This window comes from Pezoporus wallicus, unplaced genomic scaffold (genome assembly GCF_028554395.1).
Source record: "Pezoporus wallicus isolate ANWC-B61680 ecotype Strahan unplaced genomic scaffold, APGP_CSIRO_Pwel_v1 contig_13614, whole genome shotgun sequence".
NCBI classification, from domain to species: Eukaryota; Metazoa; Chordata; class Aves; order Psittaciformes; family Psittacidae; genus Pezoporus; species Pezoporus wallicus.
In genome coordinates this window covers 530,327-556,735 of record NW_026642178.1, presented here as the reverse complement: position 1 = coordinate 556,735, position 26,409 = coordinate 530,327, and the positions used below count along the sequence as shown (strand labels likewise).

At 44.3% G+C, this 26,409-nt stretch overlaps 1 protein-coding gene across 1 annotated transcript in view; it reads right to left on the bottom strand.

Annotated features, from left to right (window-relative positions):
* Positions 1-263: 263 nt before the first annotated feature.
* The window catches only part of NR3C1 (nuclear receptor subfamily 3 group C member 1), a 62,547-nt gene continuing 36,401 nt past the window's right edge, over positions 264-26,409 (bottom strand). The window contains exons 4-9 of the mRNA XM_057427806.1: positions 23,620-23,736; positions 18,760-19,038; positions 15,332-15,476; positions 7,584-7,714; positions 5,367-5,524; positions 264-4,468 (exon numbers count right to left, since the gene is read on the bottom strand). Coding sequence (XP_057283789.1) covers positions 4,316-4,468; positions 5,367-5,524; positions 7,584-7,714; positions 15,332-15,476; positions 18,760-19,038; positions 23,620-23,736 — 983 coding nt within the window. The 3' untranslated portion in view covers positions 264-4,315. The remainder of the gene's footprint in view (positions 4,469-5,366; positions 5,525-7,583; positions 7,715-15,331; positions 15,477-18,759; positions 19,039-23,619; positions 23,737-26,409) is intronic.

Sequence of the window (26,409 nt, the reverse complement as noted above, 5' to 3'; positions counted from 1 at the left end):
CCCCCTCGGCCCCAGAAATGGATGTTCAGAATGCCGTGGCAAACACAGCAAGGTTTGGGAGACGCAAGTTAAACTGTTCATCTGAACTTAATTATCAGACGCTCTCCCCCTCCAGAACTCCACTACATCGGCCATTAGCTTTAGCATCAGTGACTCCTGCGGATGAGGTGAGTGATGAGAACAGATGAACAAGCTGACTCTGTTGTGAGAACCAACCCCCTCCAGGTACACAGCAAACACTGCACAAAAGCATTTTGGAGCCATTTAATGAAAAAAGCAGAATTTTATTATATGGTTTCTGTCCATTATTCGGCATTGCTGTAAATGGCTCACATTTACTGCAACTTCTGTACAGATGTGTGGCTTTGTATTACCAGAACAGCAAATTCAAATGAAAAAATAAATGTTCAACAATTCCACACAAGCTTTTACAGTCCAACAGTTCACTGAGTAGGTGAAAACTACAGACTTGTTACTACAGAATTATTCAGCATGAATAAAAAACTACAACTTTCATTTTTAAACAGGAGTCACTGGTTTAATTTCCTTTATGCTGTTTTAAAATTACTGTGATAAAAATAATGATTCTTTTTTAATAATGCCATACACCGGTACGATATAGGATTTGTCCCCAGTATATATCTCTTGTTTAATATACAAAATAGAATAATGACACATCGCTGACTCTATGCTGTTATGCACGTTAGTTGGGAGGTGGGGTATTTCCATACACACAGCCTTTCATCAGCACCCCGGAGCCTCCCGCTGCCTCGGAGGCCCCAGTCCTTTCCTGAAAATTTGGTTCCTATGTGGCATCAATGGCTCAGCAACACCTGGTTGCAGACTGGACTAAGGATAGAGCGTAACTACTCTAAGTACACCCTCCGAAACCCTCACGCTAAGGTGTGACCCTCCAGTCCTCACTCGCTGAAGTTCGACTACGGGAAACAGGATTGAGCTGATGTTCATCCAGGCACTTTCCTCCTCCTGTTTTCTACCCCTGTCTGTGAAATGGCGAGCTCATTTCCCAGCTCCATCCCCAGCCCTCGGCCCCGCTCCCGCTGCTCCCACTAAGGCCATTCCCGGAGCTCCCGCTTCTCCCGCTAAGGCCATTCCTGGCGCTGCTCGTGCACGAGCTCCGCGCCCGGGCTGCCGGCGGCCGCCCCTCGGTCGATGCACTTTGTGATAAGGCACTGAAGAGACGAAGTCAGAATTCTCCCTGCTTTATCCAGAGTGCAGATACTACCCACTGCTACAAGGACTACGGATACACAGGACACGGACTTCTCACTGCTTACTAAAGCACTACAGACTTCGAATGGTGAAGTTTAAAACCTAACAGCACGTACAGGACGATTGCTTTCTTCTAACATCACAGTTTCCTTTTTATTTTTTTCCTTAAATCCCTAAACTAAAAAGGAATATAAAGGGATACAGACTAGGAGGGGGTAGAGCCTCTCTTCTCCTACGTTACCGGTTCTCTCAAGACGGGGAATCATTTGTTCATGTTCACTCCAGTTACTTTTCTGCTGGCAAAAAGAGAAGTTCTGTATTTGTGTCTATGGATGCGCAGATGCTTGCACACCCACTGCACACCCGCTTGCACCACCACTCTTCCACGCAAGCTCAAATCAGGGTTCCTGGGGATGCAATTTTAAAACCATTCTCCAAAGTAACCCCAGTTTTCCTTTAGCTGAAGAGCCCCCGGAAGCAGCACAGAACTCCTATCTGTATCTCAAACGGTTGTGTGAATAGTTGCATGAAATGGGGGTAGGAGTTGTAACTGCAATACTGAACTTGCCCTTCCCTGTAAGAAAATGTACATATATCCTTTACAGATCAGAGAGTGGTTACTTTGCTTTTTTATTAAAGATGATATTTTACTCCAAAGTACTGAATATAGGAGCTTTTCTTAATAGGTATAGCATTCAAACAGGGCTTTAAGAAAGGGTGGAAATTCGGATTCCCATTTTGCTCGGAAACCACCTTCTGCTAACAACAGAAACGTGCTAGTGTATGGTGAACAACCTATGCTCCGTATTTACATATTGCTGGTACCTGTGTGTGTATTATTGCCCAATTTGTCGAGCTGTTTCTGCTGTGGTAGGTGAGGCTGTATGTGAAACTACCCCCGTCTGCTCAGAGGTGTAGGTGTGGGTGCTCACACGCATCTTCCCCGTTACATTGCCTGCAGCGGAGGTCGGATTTAGCAAACGCCTGGCGAATGGTACCCAACCATACAGATAGGAGTATTCCATCCAAGCTCCAGCTGGGATTTGTACACAGTGATTTGAAAAAACATCAAAAACTCAACCCTAAACACACCCACTGAACACAGGTTTTCCTTTTGAGACAGAGTACTTCTTTGGATACTAAACCCCGACGCCTTCAGCACTACCTCCAGACAAACCCCAGCGGGGACGGGTTACCATTCAGCATATTTGTGACCCCTACAAAAAATATAATTACATGTATCATGATAAAGCAATCTGTCATCTAAAAATCATCCTTATTATACACTATACAAGCTATTTTACAATCATTTAATAAATTGCTTTTAAAGCTGCAGTAGCCCTTCCCTTCTTTTCTTGGATCAGCGAATATACCGATTATACATATTTGAAACTATAACTAAATATAAAAATATATTAGGTTTTGTATTTTATCAGATGATCTTTCTCGTTTCTATTACACAAATACTCTGGCCACTTTGCGTAAAAATCAGATTTTAGAGTGGCTTAGGAAAGATTTCAATTTTGAAATACAGAAAATTGTTAAGGTGCACGTAGAAAAGGCTACTACAGCTTCTAAACGGTTTAAAATATCGGTATCAATGGCAACAAGGAGAAATTCACAAGACCCAGGGGAGTTTTATGGCACGCTAGTCATTGGGGTGAAGGGATGCAGCCTTACAAACACAGACGGTTTGACGTACGACTCTAAGACCACGAGATCAGTAGCGGAGCTTTCCTGCTCTCCAGGGAAGAGGATGGGCCCAGCAGCGGCCATAGAGATGTGGGAATGGGGCTCGAAGCTCTGCTGCTCCGGCTGCTCTTCCCTCCTCCTGCCCCACGGAGAGAGCTCTAGAACCGACACAAGAGAACAGAACAAAACCAAACCACTGGGCATAATTACACGTCTGCCTCTACGTCAGTGGCGTTTCTCCGGATATACTTGTGTGATGACAGATCTCAGTGTATAGAAAACGTGAGTTTCTCCACACAGAAGTAAACTTTTCTTTAAGCTATGCATATTTTCCTGAAAATTTCCTGATGGGCAGTCAGGACTGAGCTTCTTGGCATCAATGCAGCCCGTGACTCTCAGTTATGGCTGTTGCATCATATGCAAAAATCAGGCTTTTTTTTTTTCTTCAATATAGAAAATAACCTGCTCATTTACATCCAGTTTAGGACTGGGCTAATCTTCTATGAATCTGCATATCCAACACTTTTGCACCTAAGCCAAAAGCAGTTGTTTCTTTCACATCTATTGAATTAGATTTGAGAGTTCTCCCACCCACCCTGGCCCTTAAAAAATGCCAAATCTTGATGGTCGCTTGGGCAGTTGAAAGCTCTTAGGTTAGAAAAGGCTAAACCCATTTTCATCGTGTGAATATACTCGAGGATTAATGTCTAGAGGTCATTTAGGAAAGCTACGAGCTGCCCCACCTTATAAAACCAGCTGTACAATAGGCATCTTGAAGTATTACAAAAAAATCAGGTAAGAAAAAATGAACAAGCCGAGTTCACGGTATAGAAAGTTAAAGGAAATGGCTAAAACCAGACAGCAATAGCTATAAAAGGCACAACTTCCCTTTTCCGATATACACTTGTAAACGTTCCTCAGGTTACACATGCAGGAACCAAACGCTACCTTAGAAAAGAAAATCCAAAACACTTGACTAAAAAAAAAAAACCCAAAATAAAACAAAACAAAACAAAAAAACACAAAAAAATAGCCTAGAAAATTGTCTCAGCCAACTGCAGCAACTCCTCCACCAGCACAATGTCCGGAGCACCCAGCCTGGCCCCGCTGGCTCCGACGCATCCAGGGATGTCGCACGAGGGGAGAGAGAGAATTTCTGACCAACACCATTCCTTTTCCTTGCCCTTCTCCCCACTCCTTTACCAAGGCGAGCACTCCGCCGCTCCTCCAGCCTAACTCTTGGCCCTCTGTAAACCACATGTAGTGCATAATTACAAAAGAAACACCGCTGCAAGGACAAAACCAACAGGGTCTGTAGGGATTTTTCTTTACAAAAAAAAAAAGCTATCATTTGACGTTTTCTTAAGGCAACCCTTTTGTGTTAAGGCAGTCACTTCTGATGAAATAAGAGCTTCTTGATATTTCCATTTGAATATTTTGGTATCTGATTGCTGATGATTTCTGCCAACATTTCTGGGAACTCAATACTCATGGATTTATCCAAAAATGTCTGGAAGCAAAAGCTCAGAAGATTTTCAACCACCTACAAGCGATAAAGCAAAGAATTACTTTCACACAAATACGTACAGAAGAACTATTAACCCACATCCTTCCTCCCTCCCCTCCTCTGCCTCCGCAGTGAGGCGCAGGCCAGCACCCGCCTGGGTGCTAATTGCCCTCAGCTTAATTAGCAAGTCCTGTAATTGGTCTTCTAATAGAAAACAACAGCTCGTGCAAGGTCTTTACAAATCCGGAAGAGGTTTTGTCTCCTTCCTATTCCAGCATATAAAATACCCATGGACAAGCTCAAGATCTTTCCAGGTGCATGGTACAGCAACAAGAAAGACAAAACAATGTTGAGGTCTCTTAAGTTTCCTTTGCCTTACCCAGCTTCAGCACCACTTTGTACCATCTGCACGTTTTGGAGTACATACCGCAAGAGGAGGCAGCCTGAATTCTGGAATTCTTTGCAAAATTAGACCGCTACTCCTACTAAAAATAGTGCTGATGCATGATTTTAATGCAGTTTCAAACAATTCCATAGATTCTTGAATTGCTGGTCTCTGAGATAATTTTGGTTTTAAACTCCCCATTTCTGCTGCTACTGCAAAGTCAGTGACAATTCCTCAGTTCCTCCATTTTAAACCCACACAATTTCTAAAAACTAAAGTTTTTAAAATTTAAAGACTGAAAAAATTAAAAGACTGAAAATGGTATCAATGACAAAACGAACTGCTGTCGAGACCACTCAAAAGCAGACTGAAAGCACCACGTTCACCTCCTCCAAAGAGCCTTTAGTTGGAGTAGGGGAGCACAACTGTCTCCTCCATCCCACCCCCCTGATACTTATCCCTTCAAATGCAGAAAGGATAGAGGAGATTACTGTCATATCCCCAAACTCAGCCATCTGGAATGTCTAAAGCATTCGTTTCACAACTTACATCATGCATAGAGTCCAGCAGTTTAGTCAGTTGATAGAATCGCTGCCAGTTCTGGCTCGAGTTCCCTTCTCTCTTCACTATGGCCTTTCCCAGCTCCTTAATGTATGTCATACGGATTTCTTCAAATAAAGATTGACTCTTCAGGCCTTCCTTAGGAACTGTAACATTGATACAACCCTTTAAGACATTACACATCTACAAACTGTGCCTTTATTTAACTTCTCTTACACCAGTTACACCAAAAACGGCTTAAAGGAAGGACACATGAGAGACAAGGAAAGAGTGTGGGAACTGAGACAAACAAGCAGATGAACCAACAGCATCACACTGCTGAAAGTGAAAATAAAAATGCCAAAGGTAACCCAACAAGAAACAGAAGGAAAGGAACTGGAGGATGGAAGCAACAGCACTGAGCCCTGGAAGTGCCTTGGTGAAGACCTATCAGCGCTGGAGCTCCTGTGCTCTCAGTGTCTGGGGAAACATGACATTAAGACAGATTCCATCAAAACTCTGCGTGCTGAGGGAGGAGCAGGGGCAGGATCATCAGCAGGATCACGGGATGGCTTGGCTCAGAATGGATCTTGAAAGATCATCTAGTTCCAAGCCTCCTGACATGGATCAAGTAACGCATCCAGGCAAGGCAGTAACAGAGAGACTGGACAACAACCTGGCTGCCCAAGCCAGGGGGGACTCGGGCTGAGCTTCTTGGAATAGGGATGGAACACCGTGATAGCACTGGACAGACGAGGAGCTGTGGGTCAGGAACCCAAAGCGTGGAGACTGAAATCCACGTGAAGTCCCTGTGCCTATGTTCTCCTAGTGGGACGGTCCTAAAGGCCAAGGACTAGTAAACAGATGAGGACAAATCAAGCATAACATGGACCTTAAGATGCTTGATTTGAAGCGTTTGGTTACCTTGGTGAAGTGAATGGAAAAAGAAGATAGAGAGCTGAAACAAAGCTGACTGAAAGCAAGAGAAAGGAAAGAGGCCTCCAAACCACACTCCCTTCCTCACAAAATCCAACCCTTGCTACACTGTCAGCATCTGTGAGATGTGGAAGTATTTTGCCTGCCTCGTCTGCACAGGACATGACAACACATCAACTGTTGCTTCAATGACTTAAATGAAAAGGCCTGTGCGCTACGTCTATGTGTGAGCTATGTGTCTAGACCCATGTGGGATTCCTGCTTTACTCCTCCTTCCTCTTCTCTTGGAAAACACAGAAACACAATAAGCAGAAATTAAAACTGTGCAGTCACGGATTAAAAAGCTGTACAGATCTCAGCTCCTCAGTTTTCAGAGGTTCCACAACATTCCCCTCACACAATGTATGTACTCAGAGAGAAATGTGGAAACGTATTGTCTTCCACTGCAAACATAACAAAGAGGCCTTCTGCTGGTTAACACCAGGGCTGCCACTCCTCACTCCTGAATGGCCTTAACTGTACGAGTGCTGCCTCTTCACCATTCCTGCCATGGAAACTTCTTGAAGGAAATTTCCAGTTCCTGTAAGGAAAGTTGGCCTACACCACATCCAAAACACTTGAGGAATTTTTGGGAGAGATTTCAGAAACTGCTTTAAATCTGCAGTTTCGGGCAAGTTTCAAGTTCCTACAAAGCCCACGGCAGCGTGGAGCCAAGAATTCCCTCTGAAAGGAGCCCTTGTCCCAGTTCTGGGCTTGGCAGGCGAGGATGCACCGGCCCTGCCAGGGCGACGAGGGGACGGCACGGGGAGGAACCGATCGTGGCAGCAGTGAGCTGGCCCCACGCTGGGCTGCAGGAGCCTCCTGCTTGCACTGGGGGAAAGCCCAATGCTCCCACATTGTCACAGGATCATGGGGATGGTTTGTGGTGGAAGGGAGCTTAAAACCATCCAGTTCCAACCCCTGCCACGGGCAGGGACACCTTCCACTGGAGCAGCTTGCTCCAAGCCCTATCCAACCTGGCTTCATCTGTTCTCATCTGTTTGTAAGAATTAATGCTATTGTTCAGTGTAAATATAAAAGATAATATATGTAATATCTTAGCATGAATGTCTGGTATCTTCTAAGAGCTGAACTTCCTTCACTTACCCTACACAGTCAGGTGCCAAGATGCACATTTTGACTTTTATTTGGTATCAGATGCTTAACACCACTTTAAACTACACATGCACATGCAGAGTACTGGCAGGTTAAAATTACATTGTTCCCACAGGTATTTAACTGTTCACCTACTTGTAGAGAGGAGAAGCAACGTTTTCATGCAGAGATACTCTTCATAGGAGACTTGAAGCCGCGACAGCTCTCTGGCAACCATGAGCATATGTTTGCACTGTTCATACATACATGGTAGATTCATTCTCTGCCTGACAAATAAAAGCGTAAGAATTAGTTGTATGTCTACATATCTGAAAGTTCTACATCCAAGTTCTTCCACGCTTCATTCAAGAGCAGCAGGGATTGTACAGGCAAATGGTAAGGCAGTACGTGATCTATCCCACAGCAGAATCCTGGTGCTTTTTAATCCAGTGAACACATTCAGGGAGATTGCCTTGGTCACCACATACAAACACTGGCCTAGAACTGCAGCGCGAGGGGAGCATGACGTCTGAAATCCCAGTGCCACAAAGGAAGCCTGTCTTTACCAAGGACTGCTCAGTAAGCCCTGTTATCAACAGCCAACACAACAGTTCAGTGCAAACTTCACTTAAAAATCCAGTTTGGTCACTACGTGACAAAGGTCTGGCAGTCCCAAAGTATTTAATCTGTGTAAAGAAGCGTGATGGTGGATCAGACTGGAGACGAGATTACTCCTTCTTTCAGTACTGTTGAGATTTAACACCCAGATTTAACACATATTTGCTCACTGGGGATAGCATCAACTTGCCACAACTTCTCAATTTTTCAAGTGACTTTCTACTTCTCACATCCTTTTACATTCTTAAAGCAACGTCTCTTATTTCAATTGCATGTTGCTACCTTTGTACTGCAGTATGGTTCCTATCCATCAATGGAAAGACGAATCAACAATCAAAGGAAAATCTTTGGTTTCTAAGACATCACCTATTCAGCATTATAATCTACACAACGATACAGACAAAACTGGAAGTTAAGGGTAAGATTTGGGTATGAAACTGCACCAGCTCCTCTCACACTGCTGCCTTTTTCAGTTCTCCCTTCCTTAGCCCTGCAAGAGCATCATATAACGTGCCCTCACAAGCATCCTAAGAAACCCTATGTGAAAACAAGAACTTTACCTAAGAATAACAGGTATTGATCGGCTTTAAAAGTCAGAACTACAAGCTATCAAAACTGTATTAAACCCCAACAAAGTACAAGCCTAAATCCCATCATTCCCAAATGCATGCTGTTGGACAACTCCTTCTGAATGTTAAAGGACTATGTGTGGTACAGTCTCATACCCAGACAGTACCAAGAGCCATACAGGTGACATACACCAACACACATACCACATACATCAGTGTACAAACATGGGCATCATGCAAGGAGTAACAGCGAGAACTCAAAGTGCACATGAGGGCGAGCTGCATGACACAGGAGTAAGTGTAAGAGATTCAGTTGTGGGATGTTTCTCAGGGCACTTGACACAAAGCCACTGTTTGGCAAGTTTTCTCCTCACCCCTCTGGGCTGTATCAAAGGGCATCTGACATATTTCAAATTGAGTAATTTAAACGCATTCTGTGACAGGGCTCAGCAGTTTTCCTCATGTAAAACTATTACCATTTCTGGGCAGAAGGTTAAAATAAACATTATGAAATGGGTCAGCCTGTCATTTCTTTCTCTGTGCTGCAAATGCAATCACATCCGCGAGCCTGAGAATCTATCTGCAGACACAGATTTTTGGCAATACCAAGGCTCTGCACATGGCAGCTCTCCAAACCCCAGAGCGCAGCACAGCCCCCTCCCTTCCGCTGCTGCGAGGGCACATGTTGCTCTGCACCATGCCCCGGCGAGCAGCGCACCCAGGCTGTGTCAGGGCAAGAGGGAAGCTGATTCACTGCATAGTCCTTAATGCTGGCGACTGCCCTGGGAAGAGGTCCCAGACATTCCCCTCGCAGATCTCCTGGACAGAATGCATCCATGATCTCAGCTGCCACCGGGCTGAGCAGGGGGAGCCTGTCCCAGGACCCGCACCAAAGCATGGACCAAAGACCCAGCCAAGAGCAGGGTCTGGGGCGCTGTGCTTCCTTCTGGCTGCACTGACACCCTCCCTGCAGAGGGCATTTAGCAAGGTTAGCAATTAATTTACCCACACATAAACCACACACTTCAACCAGGTACTACACGTAGCTGATTAAAAGCGGTATTATAATCAGAGATGACCTCACACATGATTTCTTCCTAGCAAAACCCATCTACAGAACCACACTGACTTGGGGGAGTCGTCACATAAAGCTCTGGTGATAACTAGGGCCGGCAATCCAGGGAAGCTGCCTGCACTCCACAACAGCTCAGGAGGTAGAGCTGGAGCTGTGGTCAGTGAGTGCTGGGTGACACTGCCCCATCGCAGTAGTTCAAAGCTTTTGCCTTTATCCCCACTCACATAAATGGAGATTTTAAAGAGCTAACGGCAATTTATCACTTCTGAAGTGATGCTGCTTTAGTGACTGTACACCCAGTCAGATTTGAATCACCCTCTTCTTCCGTAAGTATCTAATACTCCTCTGCTTTTGTAGCCAGGAGTGAGCAGAGCATTAGCTGTAAGTCTGAGCTCCATGAAAGCCCATGTAACACACACGGGATGTACACATACATGCTGTGTGGGATGCCATGTTGATGGCAAAAGCATGTGATGATTTTCAACACCGCTCTGAGTCACTCAGTTCAGCAAAGTCTATAAAAGAATAAAAAAGCCAGTAAACAAGATGCTGGTGTTCTGAAAAACAGATGATACAGACTTCACAGAACCAGTTCCAAAAGAATGTTCAGAAAAAATTCTGGGAATAAGAGAACTCATGAAACATGGGTTATAAAACTGGAATCACTTGATAATTTCTTTCTATTCAAATAACACCAATTCAGAAAATCTGTATGGCACAGAATGACAAAGGAAACCAAGGATTTGACCTCAAATCTAAGACAATAAGAGATCAGATTCTGAGTACGCACACAGAGTCAAAATCCTAAAACACAGGGCTGCCAAGAGTTTCTTTCTAAAGCTGGGCAGCGATTAAATGGCGTTTGCTACTTGATGAGCACAACTGTGCGTTAGTTACTGTTGCTCGCTGTAATTTCATGTGCCTGTGACACGACCAGAGGCCTCAAGCTGATGTAGTAACAGTGCCGGTTCCAACAAGAGCATGTTTTGAATCACAAACTGCAGAAACAGTTGGACAATACTCCAAAATCACAGGTTTAGACAACCTCCAGACACTAAATGATGGTCTGAAGCCCAAGATTTATTAAGCTGCCAAACTTTTCAACAACCTGAATAGAGTTTAGTGTGTGTATGTGTACAAAACCACATATATTATGTATAAAACTGCCAGCTAGTACATACTGCTATCAAAGAATCATTTGTCTTGGTTTGAAATGTAAAACCATGAGCTCCCTGAACAGCCACACACTAACCCACTGAAGTGCATTATTTCTACCCAGAAATGAAGCACACAAATGTAAATCTAAAATATTTTCCAAAGCCTTAAAATAACTGAAGATGCATTTTTGCCCCTCCCTTGCCCTTATAACCCTACCTACCCAACCCTATAAGACATATTTAACTTAGGACAGCCAATGTGATAAACATTATTCAGCTATATTGGGTGATGCCCACCCCATCCAAATAAGTGACTGGAGTACAGACATATAAATGGAATATCCAGTAAGTATTCACTGTTTAGGAGAAGACCGGTCAAATGACCAGGCTGCCAACTTGAGGCTTGAGAAGAACAGCACAGACTGCACCAATGGTACTTGGAAAACCCAGTTATGGAGGGATCTCCAGCGGTACCAGTGCCAAGAGGCGTTCACCACCACAGCAAAGCTACCTGAGCACCCAGCAAAACAACCCACTGATTTCTGGGAAGCTTTCTGCCCATTCATGGCAAGATGTTTATAAATGCTAAGGACCTGTTAGCTGAAAATGTAGCATGACCAACTTCTTAACGGGTTAGACGGGTTCTTATGTACAGCCCACTTACACCCAGTTGCCTAAAAAGTGTTGACATGAGCTCGTGGATCTTGCTACTCCATCTAAGTAAGCAGTAACTACACAGGAATAACAAAGGAGAGGTTTGGTGCAAGGGTAAATGCATGGAAGATTCATGTTACTCATATGCTTGAGCAGACACATGCATCTAAAGAAAGTCTTATTATCCCCATAAAGAACTCAAGTATCTTGAGGTTATGTTCATTTGAATAATGTGCTTGTAAGATGCTTGTCTGTTCTATTTCTTCATTTACATTGTACCCAGCAACACCTGCACTTTTCTTATGACCCTTCTGAGGGTGAATTTTCTCTTTGCTCAGAGAAGCTGTGGCTGCCCCATCCCTGGCAGTGCTCAAGGCCAGGTTGGACACAGGGGCTTGGAGCAAGCTGCTCTAGTGGAAGGTGTCCCTGCCCGTGGCAGGGGTTGGAATTGGATGAGCTTTAAGGTCCCTTCCAAGCCAAACCATTCCATGATTCTCTGATTTGTTTATAAGTAAAATCAAAGGGATTTGGGGGGTGAAAAGTAGGCTAAATATATTTTTAAGATCATACTGAGATTCAAGTATGTGCAATTCCATATACGCAGCGAGATGTTTATCACAGCATAATGTGATACATACAGTTTTGTTTGATGTGTAAACTCAAGTTATGCAACAGAATCGAAAACCCATCCATGTGAATATTTGCCACTGTTTGTAAGGCTGAAATGATACAAGTGTGCCTGAGGGGCTCATGGGAGGCTTGGAAGTTCCTGCCAACTCCTCAACTTGTTTGTACTTCCATTTAAGAAAAACAAGTACATCATCAATCTAAAGGCTCTGGGGCTTGGAGATGAAGACCTCCTGGAGTTACTGCATTTGAATGCAGTATGGGTAAAGACATACAATTGTGTTCTAGTCTTTCACGGAAATAAGGCTTTGAAAGCGCAATTATTGATACGGAGCCAAATTCTTAGTTACAAATGAAAAATGTTCATCTAAAGAACAGACCTGTAGAAAAGTCATTTGCAGATCTCAAAAATTACAAGTTTGAGCGACTCACATCTCTTCATCTGCATGCACAAACCTGAAACTACTGAACAGGAAGCCAAAATCTGATGCAGACAGCTTCAGTTAACTGTAAAATTGACCTTGATCCTAGATTTCAGACAATCAAAATGAAGGTTTCAATTCTGTTGCACAAACAACACTACACAGCGCAGAAACAATTTCATTTCTTTTTCCAAATGGATCATTAAGATGGAGAAAAACAAACCAAAAGACACCACAACAAGCCAAACAGAAGGAAGTTATATATGCCCCATCCCTGGCAGTGTTCAAGGCCAGGTTGGACACAGGGGCTTGGAGCAAGCTGCTCTAGTGGAAGGGGTCCCTGCCCGTGGCAGGGGTTGGAACTGGGAGAGCTTTTTAAGGTCCCTTCCAACCCAAAGCAGTCTGTGATGATGATTCAGTGAACTTACAACTCTACCTTGGACACGTTTCTAACATACCTAAAACATTCAGTGAGAGTTTTCAGGGTGGTGATGGGTGGATGAGCGTGGGAAGGAGTTGTTTGGGTGAAAGATCACCAAGATGCACATCACAAAGTACCACTGAATAAGGTTTCTCTGGGATATCACATACTGCGGAACTATCGTTTGAATGATGCATTAAGAGAGATCAGGCACCTCTGATCATTAAAACCCAAGTGCATTTTTCCCCTGATGCCATCATGTCCCTCTTGTCACACCCAACCCTTCAGTATCGCAACACTTCCCCAGCAGCACTGCCCCTCTGGCTTTCCCTGCGCTTCAGAAGCCTCTTGGAACTCATGTGGTGTTATCAATTATTCAGTATTTGTCATGTTTAGCTCAGAGGTGGCTGTATTTTATTGATGAATGGTACATAACAAGTTACGACCAGAGGGTTTTAGGGGGAACCTGTAGCACACTGGAGAAGAGATGGCGATTCTCTCAGTCTACATATTTTATTGAAAACAAATGTTACTTTGATAAACAATTCATGTACAGAAACTGTGACTAGAAGGCATTTTGGGAATTAATATTTAGTACAACAGGACTGCAGTAAATGCGTTGGGTACCAACACAGGCAGCTGTAAAGCTGCATGGTTCCGACCCACTGCTCAAACAGCAGGGGACCCCTGCCTTAAAGCAAATCAGATGTCACTGCGCTTGTCAGTGACCACATCAATTATGGCAACTCCACCACGCAGAGACTGTTTTACTCCAGAGACATAACTCTAAGAACTTCAACCAACACCAGCACACAGATGGGCCCTCACCTGGCATCTGCTCATCACCCAAGAAAAATCTTATTGTAAAGACATGCTGACAGTTTATAAATGCTCTGGCAAATCATTACATTGAAATAAACCAGGAATAGACACATAAACACGAAAAAGGAGAAGTCTGAAATGTAATGGTTTTCTGAACAGAGAAGAGATTCGAGAGCTCTGATTCTGAATTGCAAAAGGAACGCAAATATTAAGACTGCTGTCTCAGAGCATGCCAAAGGGATGAGCGTTGCCCCCATTTTAAAGACAGAAAAACAGAGACATGAATAAAACGTCATCACTTGAATCACTTCTTAAATCACTGTCAGTGAAACTGTGATGCTACAAAAGGGTTCTGGCTGTATGTGCAATCGTATTGATTCGATTTAGCCCCCACAAATGGCAAATCCACAGTGACAGCATCACCTCAGCTGGAACCTGCAGGGTCAACTTGTTTTGCATGGCTCTGACCAGCAACCTCAAAGATTCACACCCACAGAGTACTTCCAGTGACTCATTCCAAGCACAGAGAGAACCCCTTGGCAGGGCTTAGAAACGTGGAATCACCGGAGGGGCAAGGCTGAGAGACCCCTCAGGTTTGTTACACTGCGGGAAGAAGTGGCCTTTTAAAATCAGAGCTGAAGGACACAAACACTAAAATGGCTCCAAAGTGAACGGCAGGAGAATGTGACAGTGCACTGGGGCTGATCCAGAATCCATCTCTGTGGGAGAGGGGACAGACGGAGTGTTTGCTCTCCAGACGGGAGGCAGAAAGGCATCACCTAACGCAATCTGCTGTTGCACCCTCAAAATATTATATGGAAAGTAATATAAGGATGCATATTCCTGTGCAAAGTGTTTATCCCCAGTGCGTCTCCAATAAAGCCTGCTGCCCATCACCTCGGCAATCCCAAATTCCCTCTTTCACTCCTCTACAAGGCAGAATTACTGCACAGCACGGGTTTGAGAAAAGCAAGGAAAATGATGCGCAGTGCAAGAAAAAAGATGCCCAAGGATTCTAGAAAATTCAGCTTTTCCTGAAATGTGGTAACAAAGTTCAACAAGAAAACATAAATCAGATGAGTTTTTCCATTCGTAACCTTGTCTTTTTAGCCAGATTTTAATCAGGTTCAGATAGAAATGTTTAACTGATCAAGAATGCTGTGAACCTGGCAGGACCATCACTCTCATACAATAAACAGACTGTACACCATGCAATCTGCCAGACTTTGCTCTCCATCCCAGAAAGCTTCAACTATGTGGTCTCTGGTAAAATGAATTATTGTAATGCCTGGTGCAGGAACAGTCACAATACGGAGTATTTTTGTACAAACACCTCCCACAAAAACTTCTTGTTACAGATACACTTAATATCTAAAGCACCTTCCTTGCATTTGACTTACTTAAAAACGCGAAGCAACCTGCCAAAACCAAAACCCCCTGCAAGTGACAGATTGATCTGTGATCTTGGCATGAATTTGCTACCCAGTGATTCACCTCCTGAGTACAAACCCCAGCATCACCGTGTCAAGTCTTACTTACTCGTTAATAATCAGGTCTGGGGCAAAGCACAGGAGATTCCCGTTTGACTGTTTGTATGATCTCCATCCTAAGGCAAAAGCCATTAGGAACATCCAGGAGTACTGCAGAAGGGTCATTTGGTCATCCAGATGTAAGTTTCGGAAACCTGGAAAACAGAAATTGAGGTGTGAGAGTAAAGAAGAAGAAATAAACTCCTGTAACTTGGCAAAGGACCGCAGTTACCATCAGTACAGCTCCTGACTTACCAATGCAGGCTACCACTTTCAGAAGGGTATTTCTGTACCTGCAGTAACAACATTTCCTGCCATATTACGACCATCTGAGTCAGCCACGTATTTCAGATGAGATTTTGGTGGAAGACAAAAAGAAATTAAGAACAGTAAGAGGTGCTTATTGCAAAGTTTGTGCTGGATGAAAAAAGTGCATTTTAAAAGGGGTGCAAGATTTCAGGGCTGTTTTCCAGCTACTAAGGTTCCATTCAGACACTCAGCACGCCATCAACGAGTCCTCTCTCTGTTCAAAACTTTGCAGATGTAGGGCTTAAGCGTTTAAGGACTCCAGTTCTGTCTTCTGGACAGTGAGAATACACACGAGATCTGGAAGGTTTGAATAGAAAGCTCCTGGATCACACAACCTTGAGCTGGTTTGAACGCGTAACTGTCAACCATACAAAACAGAAGGGCAAGAGAAAGCAACAGGAAGAGTAACTCTTGAACTCAGCATTGTATTGTATATTCACCATCTACCAAAGCAAAGCACACGTGCGCCCTGGGATCTTATAACCATGACGTAAGTTATGTTCTGGATGGAAAGAGTACCAGATTGGGTGCTCTGATATGTACTACAGGTAGTAAAAGGAGACATAAACATATTAGAAAATGATCAGAATATATGTCTGTGCTTATCTGGAACTGATGGGCAGTTAGCTGGTTTGCAGAAGCCAACAGCTGTATTTCATGTACACCGTAATTCATTGGGCCATCTTCCAAAAATCACAGTATTTTTGACTTTCTGTACGTGCAGCCCACTAGGCATTAATGGGTTTAATATCAATAATTAACAGCTCTACGCTGAACTTACAAAATACGTACTGCATTAGTTACCATCAGTAACTGCTTTTGATCTTACAATGCAGCACGAGCAGAGCCAATTAATCAGGGAGGAAATGTGTAAAATCTGAAAACTGGTCCCTTAAATAGTCTTAAAATGCAGACAGCTTTTAACGAGCAGCACTAGCTCCTATTAGATCCTGCCTACATTTAGCAAGACACGATCGTGCCATACTGAATCATCACTGAAGTCTGAATTCAGCTGATTTTATTTAATTTTATTCAGCATCTGGCATCTAAAGAGCTCCCAGCAGCGCTGCTGCCTGGAGATGTGCGAATGGATGGCATGCAGTAGTTTCATATATAACAAAACTTGGTATGTCTAACCAAGAAAAGCTTCTGCCTTTGCAGAGAGCATCAAGTATGATTTACTACTTCTAAAACAGAGGCAAAGTGTTTCAAAGTTATTTCATGATTTTGAAATCCCAGCTAAAGGGTTTGGCAGGCAATGCTGGCTCGCTGTTAGCATGCCTGAAGGTGTACAACAGCAGCAGTATATACAAACTAAATACTCACGAAGAACCACCTTAACAAACAAAAGAAGCAGATAAAAAGGGGATAGGAATAGCTCCTATTAGTGTGATTATTAAAGAGACGGTTGGCATTTACATTCAGAGCATATGCTCCAACCTGAAGGGTTTCTCTAATTAGGGAAACTGTTCGAAGAGATGATGAACACAGAACTGTTGTATAAAAACAGCATCTAAATCCGTATTTGTGAGTACCAGATGGTCTCCTGAAGACTCGGCCCAGAAGAAAGTGCATGCATGTGAACTTCTTCTAATGCAGGCTAACTCATCCTAATCCCCCACTGCAGAGAAGCCCTGAAGGGCTAAAAATCCCTCTATTCCCAGCTCTGCTGGATACGTATATTTGAATTTACCAGCCTTTCTTCCCTATTGTTAATTTATTTCCCTGCCTCAAAGGAGACACCATTATGACTCATGAATTCCATTATTGGGCATTTTTTTTGGCAGCCCTGCTAAGTGATGTTATTCTTGGGCACCATCCGCATTACGGAGGTGGTTTTGCTGGGGTTTTGAAAGCAGGTAGGTAGGTAGCGGTACCGAGTAGAAGTGGAAGGGAAGAAAACACTTGTCTTTGTCTGGAATAAAGAGACCCTCAGCTTCACCTTCGGCCCTGGTAGCATGGGATGCCACGTCCAAGGCTGGGATTTAACATCACTTCTTCTGCAAGGCACTTGCTAAGTGTGTCTTAAGGTGGGAGCCAAAACAGCCACAAACCTTTCCCGTTTCCCTGGTGACGGTCAGCTTAATCGTGTGGCTACAGTGCTTGAGACACAATCAATGTCCTGACTTCCACCCTGGAACTGGACATTCAAATGCCTATTCACAGTCAACAAAAATCTATAGATATAGTGAAGGGCAGTAAAAACAGAACCATCCATGAGTGCAGACCCAGACCAGGCAGTGCAGCAACTGCAGTCTGAGTCCAGAGAACCTCATTGCTAAAAATATTCAAGAAATAATTCTCTCTGCAGTGGAGCCACAGCTCTTTGCATTACTTTAAAACCCAAATCTCCATTTAAATACAAATTTTAGCACTCAGTGGCCAAAGGGTTCCATTAAAATGAACTAATTTATAATTGTACTAAGATTTTTGAAGCTGTTTTTTTATGCTTTTCCACTCCAGAAGCATGAGACGCACAAACAAGCCCAGATATCACTAAAGCTTCACCTGTGAAGGCTTTGATGGATACCAAATGCAAAGGCAGACTTTAAGCAAAATACAAACACTGCACTTTGTGATCACAGAATCAACCAGGCTGGAAAAAACCTTTAAGACACCAAGTCCAACTGCTGCCCAGCACTGCCAAGGCCACCACTAACCCATGGCACTGAGGGCCACATCTACACATCTTTTACCCCCAGGGACAGTGACTCCAGCCCTGCCCTGGGCAGCCTGTTCCAATGCCTGAGCACCCTCTGGGGCAGGAATTGTTCCTCAGCTCCATCTAAACCTGCCCTGGCGCAGCTTGAGGCCGTTTCCTCTTGTCCCATCCCTTGTTCCTTGGGAGCAGAGCCCAGCCCCTCCTGGCTCCATCCTCCTGTCAGGCAGTTGTAGGGAACCATCAGGTCCCCCCTGAGCCTTCTCTTCTCCAGACTGAACCCCCCAGGTCCCTCAGCCGCTCCCCATCACACTTGGGCTCCAGGCCCTGCACCAGCTCCGGTGCCCTTCTCTGGCCCTGCTCCAGCACCTCAATGTCTCTCTTGTAGTGAGCGGATGAGAACTGAACACAGGATTTGAGGTGCAGCCTCCCCAGTGCCAAGTACAGGGGGAAATGTATTTGTGCATTACCTGGTATTGCCTTTGCCCACTTCACTGCAGCCACGACCTGCCGCCCTCCCAGCATGTTGAGAGTGGAGAGGATGCGCCAGCTGGAGTCGGGCAGCGTGCTGTCATAGCCCGAGTACAGCACCTCCGGCTCGATCACCTCCAGCAGTGACACCAGGGTTGGGGTCAGCTGCGGCAGCGACGCCGGGACGATGCTCTTGTTTCCAGGTGTTTCCGAAGCATCCCGCGCTCCCGCTGCACCCGTCTGCTGGATTCCTTTTATCTTCTTCTTGGTTTTTCGAGCTAGGGAAGTTTTGGTAAGGCACAGGTTAGCTCATGGGAAGTGACCACAGGGCAATAAAAACAGCACAGAGCAAATGCTGCTGCTATCCTGCAACTGCAGATCGGGCAATTGAATATTCTAAGCCACCTCTTCATAAAGCTGTAAATCATTTCACATTAGCTCTAATTAAAGTTCCTGTGGAAACATTTTGTCTTGTCACATAAACGTGATGTTTCAGTGAAAGTCACATTCATGTCCATGTTTCAGAAAGCTAAATAACATCTGCGGGCATGCTCAAGGCTCATCCTAAAAGAAGAGCCTTCATTTTACCATTTCTATTGCAAATTTGCAGAGTACCAGTGAAAGTCCAGGTGACAGCACGACACCTGTCTGGAAGTATTTGCAGGACTGTGCACCTTGTAAGTTCCTTGAAGTATTAAGTATAGAAAGCATGCAGAAGAAAGGAAAAATGCATGTAATGAATGGAAGAAGTTACTCAATCTCTCAAGCCAGGGAAAACAGTGTTTTTCAGCGCTGGGCAGGAGCAGGTTCTTCTCTTGCCAACTCTCTTGCATGTAAATTATTGCTGCGTAATTAAACTATAAAACTCACTCGCCAAATAAATAAACCACCACACAGAGATGTTAACTGTAAACTACACAAAGTTGGAGCAACAATTTTATTAGTGTATTGTCAATAACGGGATCTCCTACTTGGCTGTGAGCAATCCCGGGTGTATCCGCTACCCTGAGCGTGCTGCGAACACAGAGCAGGATGGATCCCAGTTCTCTTCCTGTGTCTCAGTTAATTGGTTTCTGTTCTGGAACTCCTGAGATCAGTCAGTAGCACTGACACAGAAGCATCATGTCCTGTGGTTTCACATTCAAAGTGTCTCCTGACCTGTTCAAAATCTCCAGTCATCAGAAATGCCCGAACTCTGTAGCTTAACGACGTATAAATCCCCATCTTGAGCCCATTTCTCCCACTATCTAGAACAGGGACTTCAAAACTAACTGTTAGAGACATAAAATTCTCCATGGCCCTTGCATAAATCGCGTTTTCCCAAAGGCCACATTTGCCAGGACTGCCATGGGGGAACAGCAATGGTTATTCCTTGGAGCAAAATGCTTCTCATTGCTCCCATCAGATTTTTAAATGGCTGCTCCAAAACCCTTTCAACATTCTGGCATTTTCTGCCCCATTATCCTTGTTCTCAAAAGCAAGCAAACAGCTTTGACTTAAATTTCCAGGCACATGCCTTCAGCTTAATGCAGACACCTGGTATGGAGTATTTCCAGCCCAGAAAGTCTGCTAAAATGATAATCAACAAGAAATCTATCTGATAAGACATGGTATTATGCAAGAATTTTTATTAGGCTAATAGACCTGACAGGTATTTAATTGTAACTCGCAAAAAAAAGAAGGTTGAGATAATGTGCTGCTTTACAGTTTCTTTTCAGATCTAACACCGCCACACATTTAAAACCAGCTCCTTAGGGCAAATCACAGCAGATTAATCCCTACAGGGAAACTCGGCATGGGAATAAAAGCATCCAAGATTTTCTGTGAAACATCCCCACCGCTGTGCTGGGGATCAGGCACAGACACCACGCACCTCACTTCTAAAATGGGGTTTAGAGTGGCAAACCCACGGCAGGGCAATGGGCCTGGGTAGAAAGGAGAGAACAAACTCAAAGTGAAGATGGCAGAGCAAACCCATAAACTGCCAACAGTTTAACCATAAACTGCAGCCTGAAAGGCCAAAGAAAATTACAGACAGAATCACAGAATCCTAAGGGTTGGAAGGGACCTCAAAAGATCATCTAGTCCAACCCTCCTGCAAGAGCAGGGTAACCTAGAGTACATCACACAGGAACTTGTCCAGGCGGGCCTTGAATATCTCCAACGTAGGAGACTCCACAATCCCCCTGGACAACCTGTTCCAGTGCTCTGTCACTCTCACAGTAAAGAAATTTTTCCTGATGTTCACATGGAACCTCCTATGCTCCAGTTTACACCCATTGCCCTTGTCCTATCACTGGACATCACTGAAAAAACCTAGCTCCATCATCCTGACACTCACCCTTTACATATTTGTAAACGCTGATGAGGTCACCCCTCAGTCTCCTCTTCTGCAAGCTAAAGAGTCCCAGCTCCCTCAGCCTCTCCTCGTAAGAGAGATGTTCCATTCCCTTAATCATCTTTGCAGCTCTGCGCTGGACTCTTTCAAGCAATTTTACGACTTTTTACAGGCGTAAAACCTAACAACAAATCTTGTCTTCAAACACATCGCAAGGAGGACGGGTGCCAAGGAATACCCAGGGTCAATTAACGAGGGAAGTGGAAATGAGAATTCGAAGAAACAGAAGCTGCAGCACAAAATACCATTATTCTCTGTGTAAATCTCTAGTACCTGCAGCTTGGCAGTTGTACGTTCTTCCAGTCCCCTACACCCAAACCCCCATGCAACAGCAACAAGCACGTCCCAGGAAAGGATGATAAACATGGCCAGAGGTACGACTGAAGAGAAAACAGACTACCAGAGAAAGCGGTCAAGTAACGTGTTTCTAGTGCAGAAGGACCCACTTTTGCCTCAGCGCAACAGCAGGTCAGAATTAAAACGCTGCATGGCAGATTTTGTGTATGTGTTTAGTTCTTTATAAACAAGTTAGCCTTCTACCCTATACCTAACCGTGAAACTCGCGGTAGGTATTCAAAAGTGAGAGCTATTCCCAATGTGCCTGGACGGATTCCTGGAAGAAATCTTCCAGCAAGCAGGGGCAAGCACAAGAGCCGTGCTGGGACAGTCTGATCTCTCACCATTTCTTAACTGGTTTGCTGATAACCATTATTCAGGCACTGAGGATACATCAGACGACTTGCCAAAATGAGATTACTGTCTAAAACGTGTACACATTTAAATCGGCTTTTAAAGAGCAGTAATTCCTGAACAGTGACCCTGAAAGAGACAAGATGAAAGGAACTTCTCTTTAGTCTCTTCCGTGCTTTATGCTGCCTTCCAGGTTTTTTTTCCTAAGAGTTCTTCTGGAAGTACAACCAATTCACCATCTGTTCAGCTCCGTCCACTAAATCCTTGTTTCCATGCTCGTTTTTCACTGTTTCACACTACTGTGGGTTCTTCCGTTTCTGCGTTGCTGAGTTTCTAGATCCTTTTCCCTCTCGGTCACAAAAGCTCCGCTCTGCCTTTTCCAACAACTTATGTAACGACATCCACCCTCCAAAAAGTCAGTGTTCTCTGGGATCCTCAGTGCCAAAATTCAGGCACACAGACTATAGCTGGAAGGGCTCCAGACTCCATGTGGAAAAGTGGCAGCTATCAGACGTCATTCAATTCCCATTTTCTCTGGTGGAGAAAGGAACTCAAGGAACTCATCCCAGAGCCCGAGAGAGCTCTGTAGGGGTCTGCTTTAAAATGAATTCCAATAAACTGATGCAGGAACAGAAGGGCTTGCTATTGGAGTAATACATTATAAAGTGCTCTGTTTATATAGACAAATGAATCTATAAGAATGACAAATGAAGACATATTAATATTCTCTCTATATTTTCTATATATATCGTATACATGATAGAGATACATCTATGAATCTATAGACATGAATATATGGAATTTGAAAACAAACACGGTGAAAAAAAACAGAAACAACTCTTAAACCAAAATGTCTTCTTTCCCACCCCAAAATGAAAATCGTATGTATCATCCATCTCTTTAACATAATTCACCACTTACACTTTACTAAAGGATATTATCACTGCCTGAATGAAGCTCTGTTCATATTTCTATCCCACAAATACAATTCTGACATTTTTATTTTACCTGACAATTTTGATTATACCAGTACCACCATGATAACTCTGCTGGTAAGAACTGTATTAATCTCTACGGCTCAAGGAAAAAAAAATCACACATAAAACAGAGCTGACACTAATAAAAATGTTTTATGCCATTTTACAACTCTGCTAAATCTCTAGTTGATGGTCTTCAGTTTCTCATAAGCCACATTCTTCAGTTTCTCATAAGCCACATTCAGGACTTGGCAGAGAACAAATACATATAAATTTATTTATTTAGCCTATCTTTTTTAGAGAGATTGAAGAAGGATCCCCAGCATGAACAAACCCTCTGCTCTTCAGTCTGAAGACCTAAGCCCCACTCCAAGCTTAGGTCTGTGGCTCTGGGCTTTCCCTCTCCGCCACGGTTTTGGTGCCAGGTCACTCTCCTGAGTCAGGACAAGCCGGCATCACACTTTCCTACAGGTGATCTGGAGTTCTGCTGTCTCACAGCCAGTGAGAAGGCAACAAGATATACGTGCTGACAGGAATGACAAATAACCCTGCTCTGCGGGTATGACTCACTTCTGCTGAGCAGCCCCAGCGCGAGCGGCTGAGTGCGAGAGGAGAGGACAGGAGAAACGGCAACGCAGAAACCTCCTGCTTTTCACTGAGCTCCTCACACACGCCGCAAGCCCGGTACTTACTTGTAGCCTGTTAAAGAGCTGCCCAGGTAACTGCTGCATGAGCAGCATCACCTTTTGGTGTCTAAGACCCAACCCTAAGAGCAGGATTTGAACATAAGGTACCTTCGAGGTTCATTCCCGCCTGGAGACACTTCCGGTAGCGGCACGCTGGGCAGTTTTTCCTCCGGATTTTGTCGATGATGCAGTCGTTCCTGCCGGCACACAGGTAGTTGTGCTGCCCTGTTCACAAGCACACGGAAAGAACCATCAACTCGGAGCAGCACAGGAAGCCATTCCTTCTCCAGTCATGTCAAGCAGCTGGGGACTACAGTATACCTTTACTTGCCAAAGAAAAATCAATACCCATATGATTTCATGCATCTATCCACCAAACACATTTCTCATATTGAGACACCAAAGCCAATAATTTTAGGGAGAAATCCTGTTTTCTGTTTGTTAGCATCAGGCAAATTCTATTCTTAAATCAGTTTTTCTCTTTTCTTACTTTCATATCCTTACACGCTATTTTCTATAGTGATACTGTTTCCACTTTCCCCAAATGGATCCACAAGGATGTAAACAGTGCTCATAAACACATTGTGGAAGTGCAGATGTAACCACTTCTACAGACACACAGAGCAAGCTTTCAGCATGTTCAAAGCCATGAGACCTCCTCTTTGACTTAAAGAGTCTGACCTGGGCAAACCAAGTTCTGGGACATTTTCATGGGTTCGCAGGCTCAGAACAAAACTGACCCCAGAAACATGGCAAACCTTGAAGTACACAAATGAAGCTGTGTTTCTTAGCTGATGGGAACAGGCCAACAGAGCAGGAACACCTATTCTTCATTTTTTAAGTCACAGGAATAAATGTCTCAACAGAACTTACATAGAGGAAGGTACTACTAAATGGTACATCCTTCTCCCACATACTGATCAAGAAATATGCTGCTTTAGAGAGCAGAAAGCTGCAGCCTAGGCTGTTCACTGTACTGCAAAGTCCCGATAGTACAATACTGTGAGGAACAGACGCGTTTTCCCAATACTGAGTTATTAACAATGGAGTTAGTGTCTCCTCATAGAAGAGCCTGGTTAAGGAATCTGTTTCAAGTCAGCTGTGAAACTGATGGGTATGCAGAGCTTTTTACTTCGGCTTTAGTCAGCCTTCTCCAGGGGAAGTGTTTCAAGTTGACATGCCAAGGAAGCACTCAATGTCTTTATGAATGACCCCCTCCCTTTTCCTGTGAAGAAGAGGAACCCTTCCTGATCCTTGGGTAATCTTTGTGTTTAAGACAACTCAGAAAATAGACCCATGATTCACGATTCTGCTTCCTATTTGCATACTTGTACCTACAGCACATACACACGCACGTGAAACGCAAACCAATGGCTGTCAGCACCGCAGTCAGAGGCTGCAATTTCACGTCTCGCAAGATGTTCAATGAGACCACGCTGCACACAGTCAATACAGTTGCCTCGGGGGTGAATTTCCTGAGCTGTTCAATTTTTCTCCTAACAAAGAGCTTCCTCTCTGTGCAGGTGCTGCTTGGTTGCTTGTATTTATTACTTGCCTATTCTTGCCTTTTTTTAGGTGAAAGCTACACTATTGCTTTGTATTACCTCCTATTAAAGCCTTCGTGTCACGTGAATGTTTTGTGGGAAAATAAAGGGAAGTTGAGGCTGCCTTCTGCTCTGTGTCTGCCCGCTGCCCAGATAACAAACAGGCCAGCTGCACGAAGGAATGATCTTCACTGCTCAAACCCCAGGTACTTCACTGGTAAAAACTGGCAGTGAGCAACTGGAGATGTTTCCAAGGGGATTTACAGCAGACAGGGGCTGCGCGCTCTTCAGCGCTGCACCAGTCAGTGCTGGGGGCTCTGATGCCCTGCGGGACTGAAGGAGGCTTTGCCCATTTGAGCACGCTGGCGTATAAAAGGTTAGAAACTGCGGACTTGGGAAGCTGGAATTAGAAACGCTGAAGAAGGAGGATGATCTGGAGCACAGCAGGAGGCAGAAGTGTTGGGAAGCTGAAGGGGAGGGGAGGTGTGAGGATGTGAAGCAAGGCGAGGAAGCGGAGGTGGGGAGGATCGAGGTTGTTTTGGGGGTGAACGGGGCTGGTTCTGGGATGAAGGCTTTGAAGCACCATGAAAATAAGAACTGCAACAAGATGGCTTTGGCCACCCAGGGCTCCTGAACAAAGCCTGCTGGCATGAAGAGCTGCATAGAAATATACAGCTGACTTCCACCTTCAACCTTCCTCTTCTCTGCTTCTACTCTTTGCTGGAAAAAATACCCTTTATATTGATTTTCTAAGTACCGATACTTTCAGTTTCTGTGACTGTTTCTGTCACAGCACACGGGTGTGTAGACAGAGGTACAAAACAGGGTTTCGGGCTAAAGCCTGGATGACCAGCGTGCACCGCCAGCTTGATCTATGTACTGACAGGTGCCTGGCAGCTATTAGTAAAAAGGATATTGCAGAAACAAATTCCTTTTACATATGTTCCTAATAAGAAAAACGCCTGTAAGAGACAAAGCAAATTATTTGTTCCTTCAAGTGCATTCTAGAGCTAACAGATACTGGAACAGCTCCTGAAAACATGCACAGTATCAGGCCAGGTTGGATGGGGCTTGGAGCAACCTGGTCTAGCAGGAGGTGTCCCTGCCCGTGGCAGGGGGTTGGAACTGGATGAGCTTTAAGGTCCTTTCCAACCCAAACCAGTCTGGGATTCTATGATCTAATCAGAAGGATTAAGGCTGGGATAATCTATGGAACAATAAAAATGAAAGCAGAGGTGAGCCTTGAGGAATTGATTGCAGTTTTTCAGCCACAAGCCTTCTTCCATTTTTAACATTAATTCAGCTGATATAAGATGTGGCAAGTTGCACCACTGACCAGAAAGAATTACTGGGT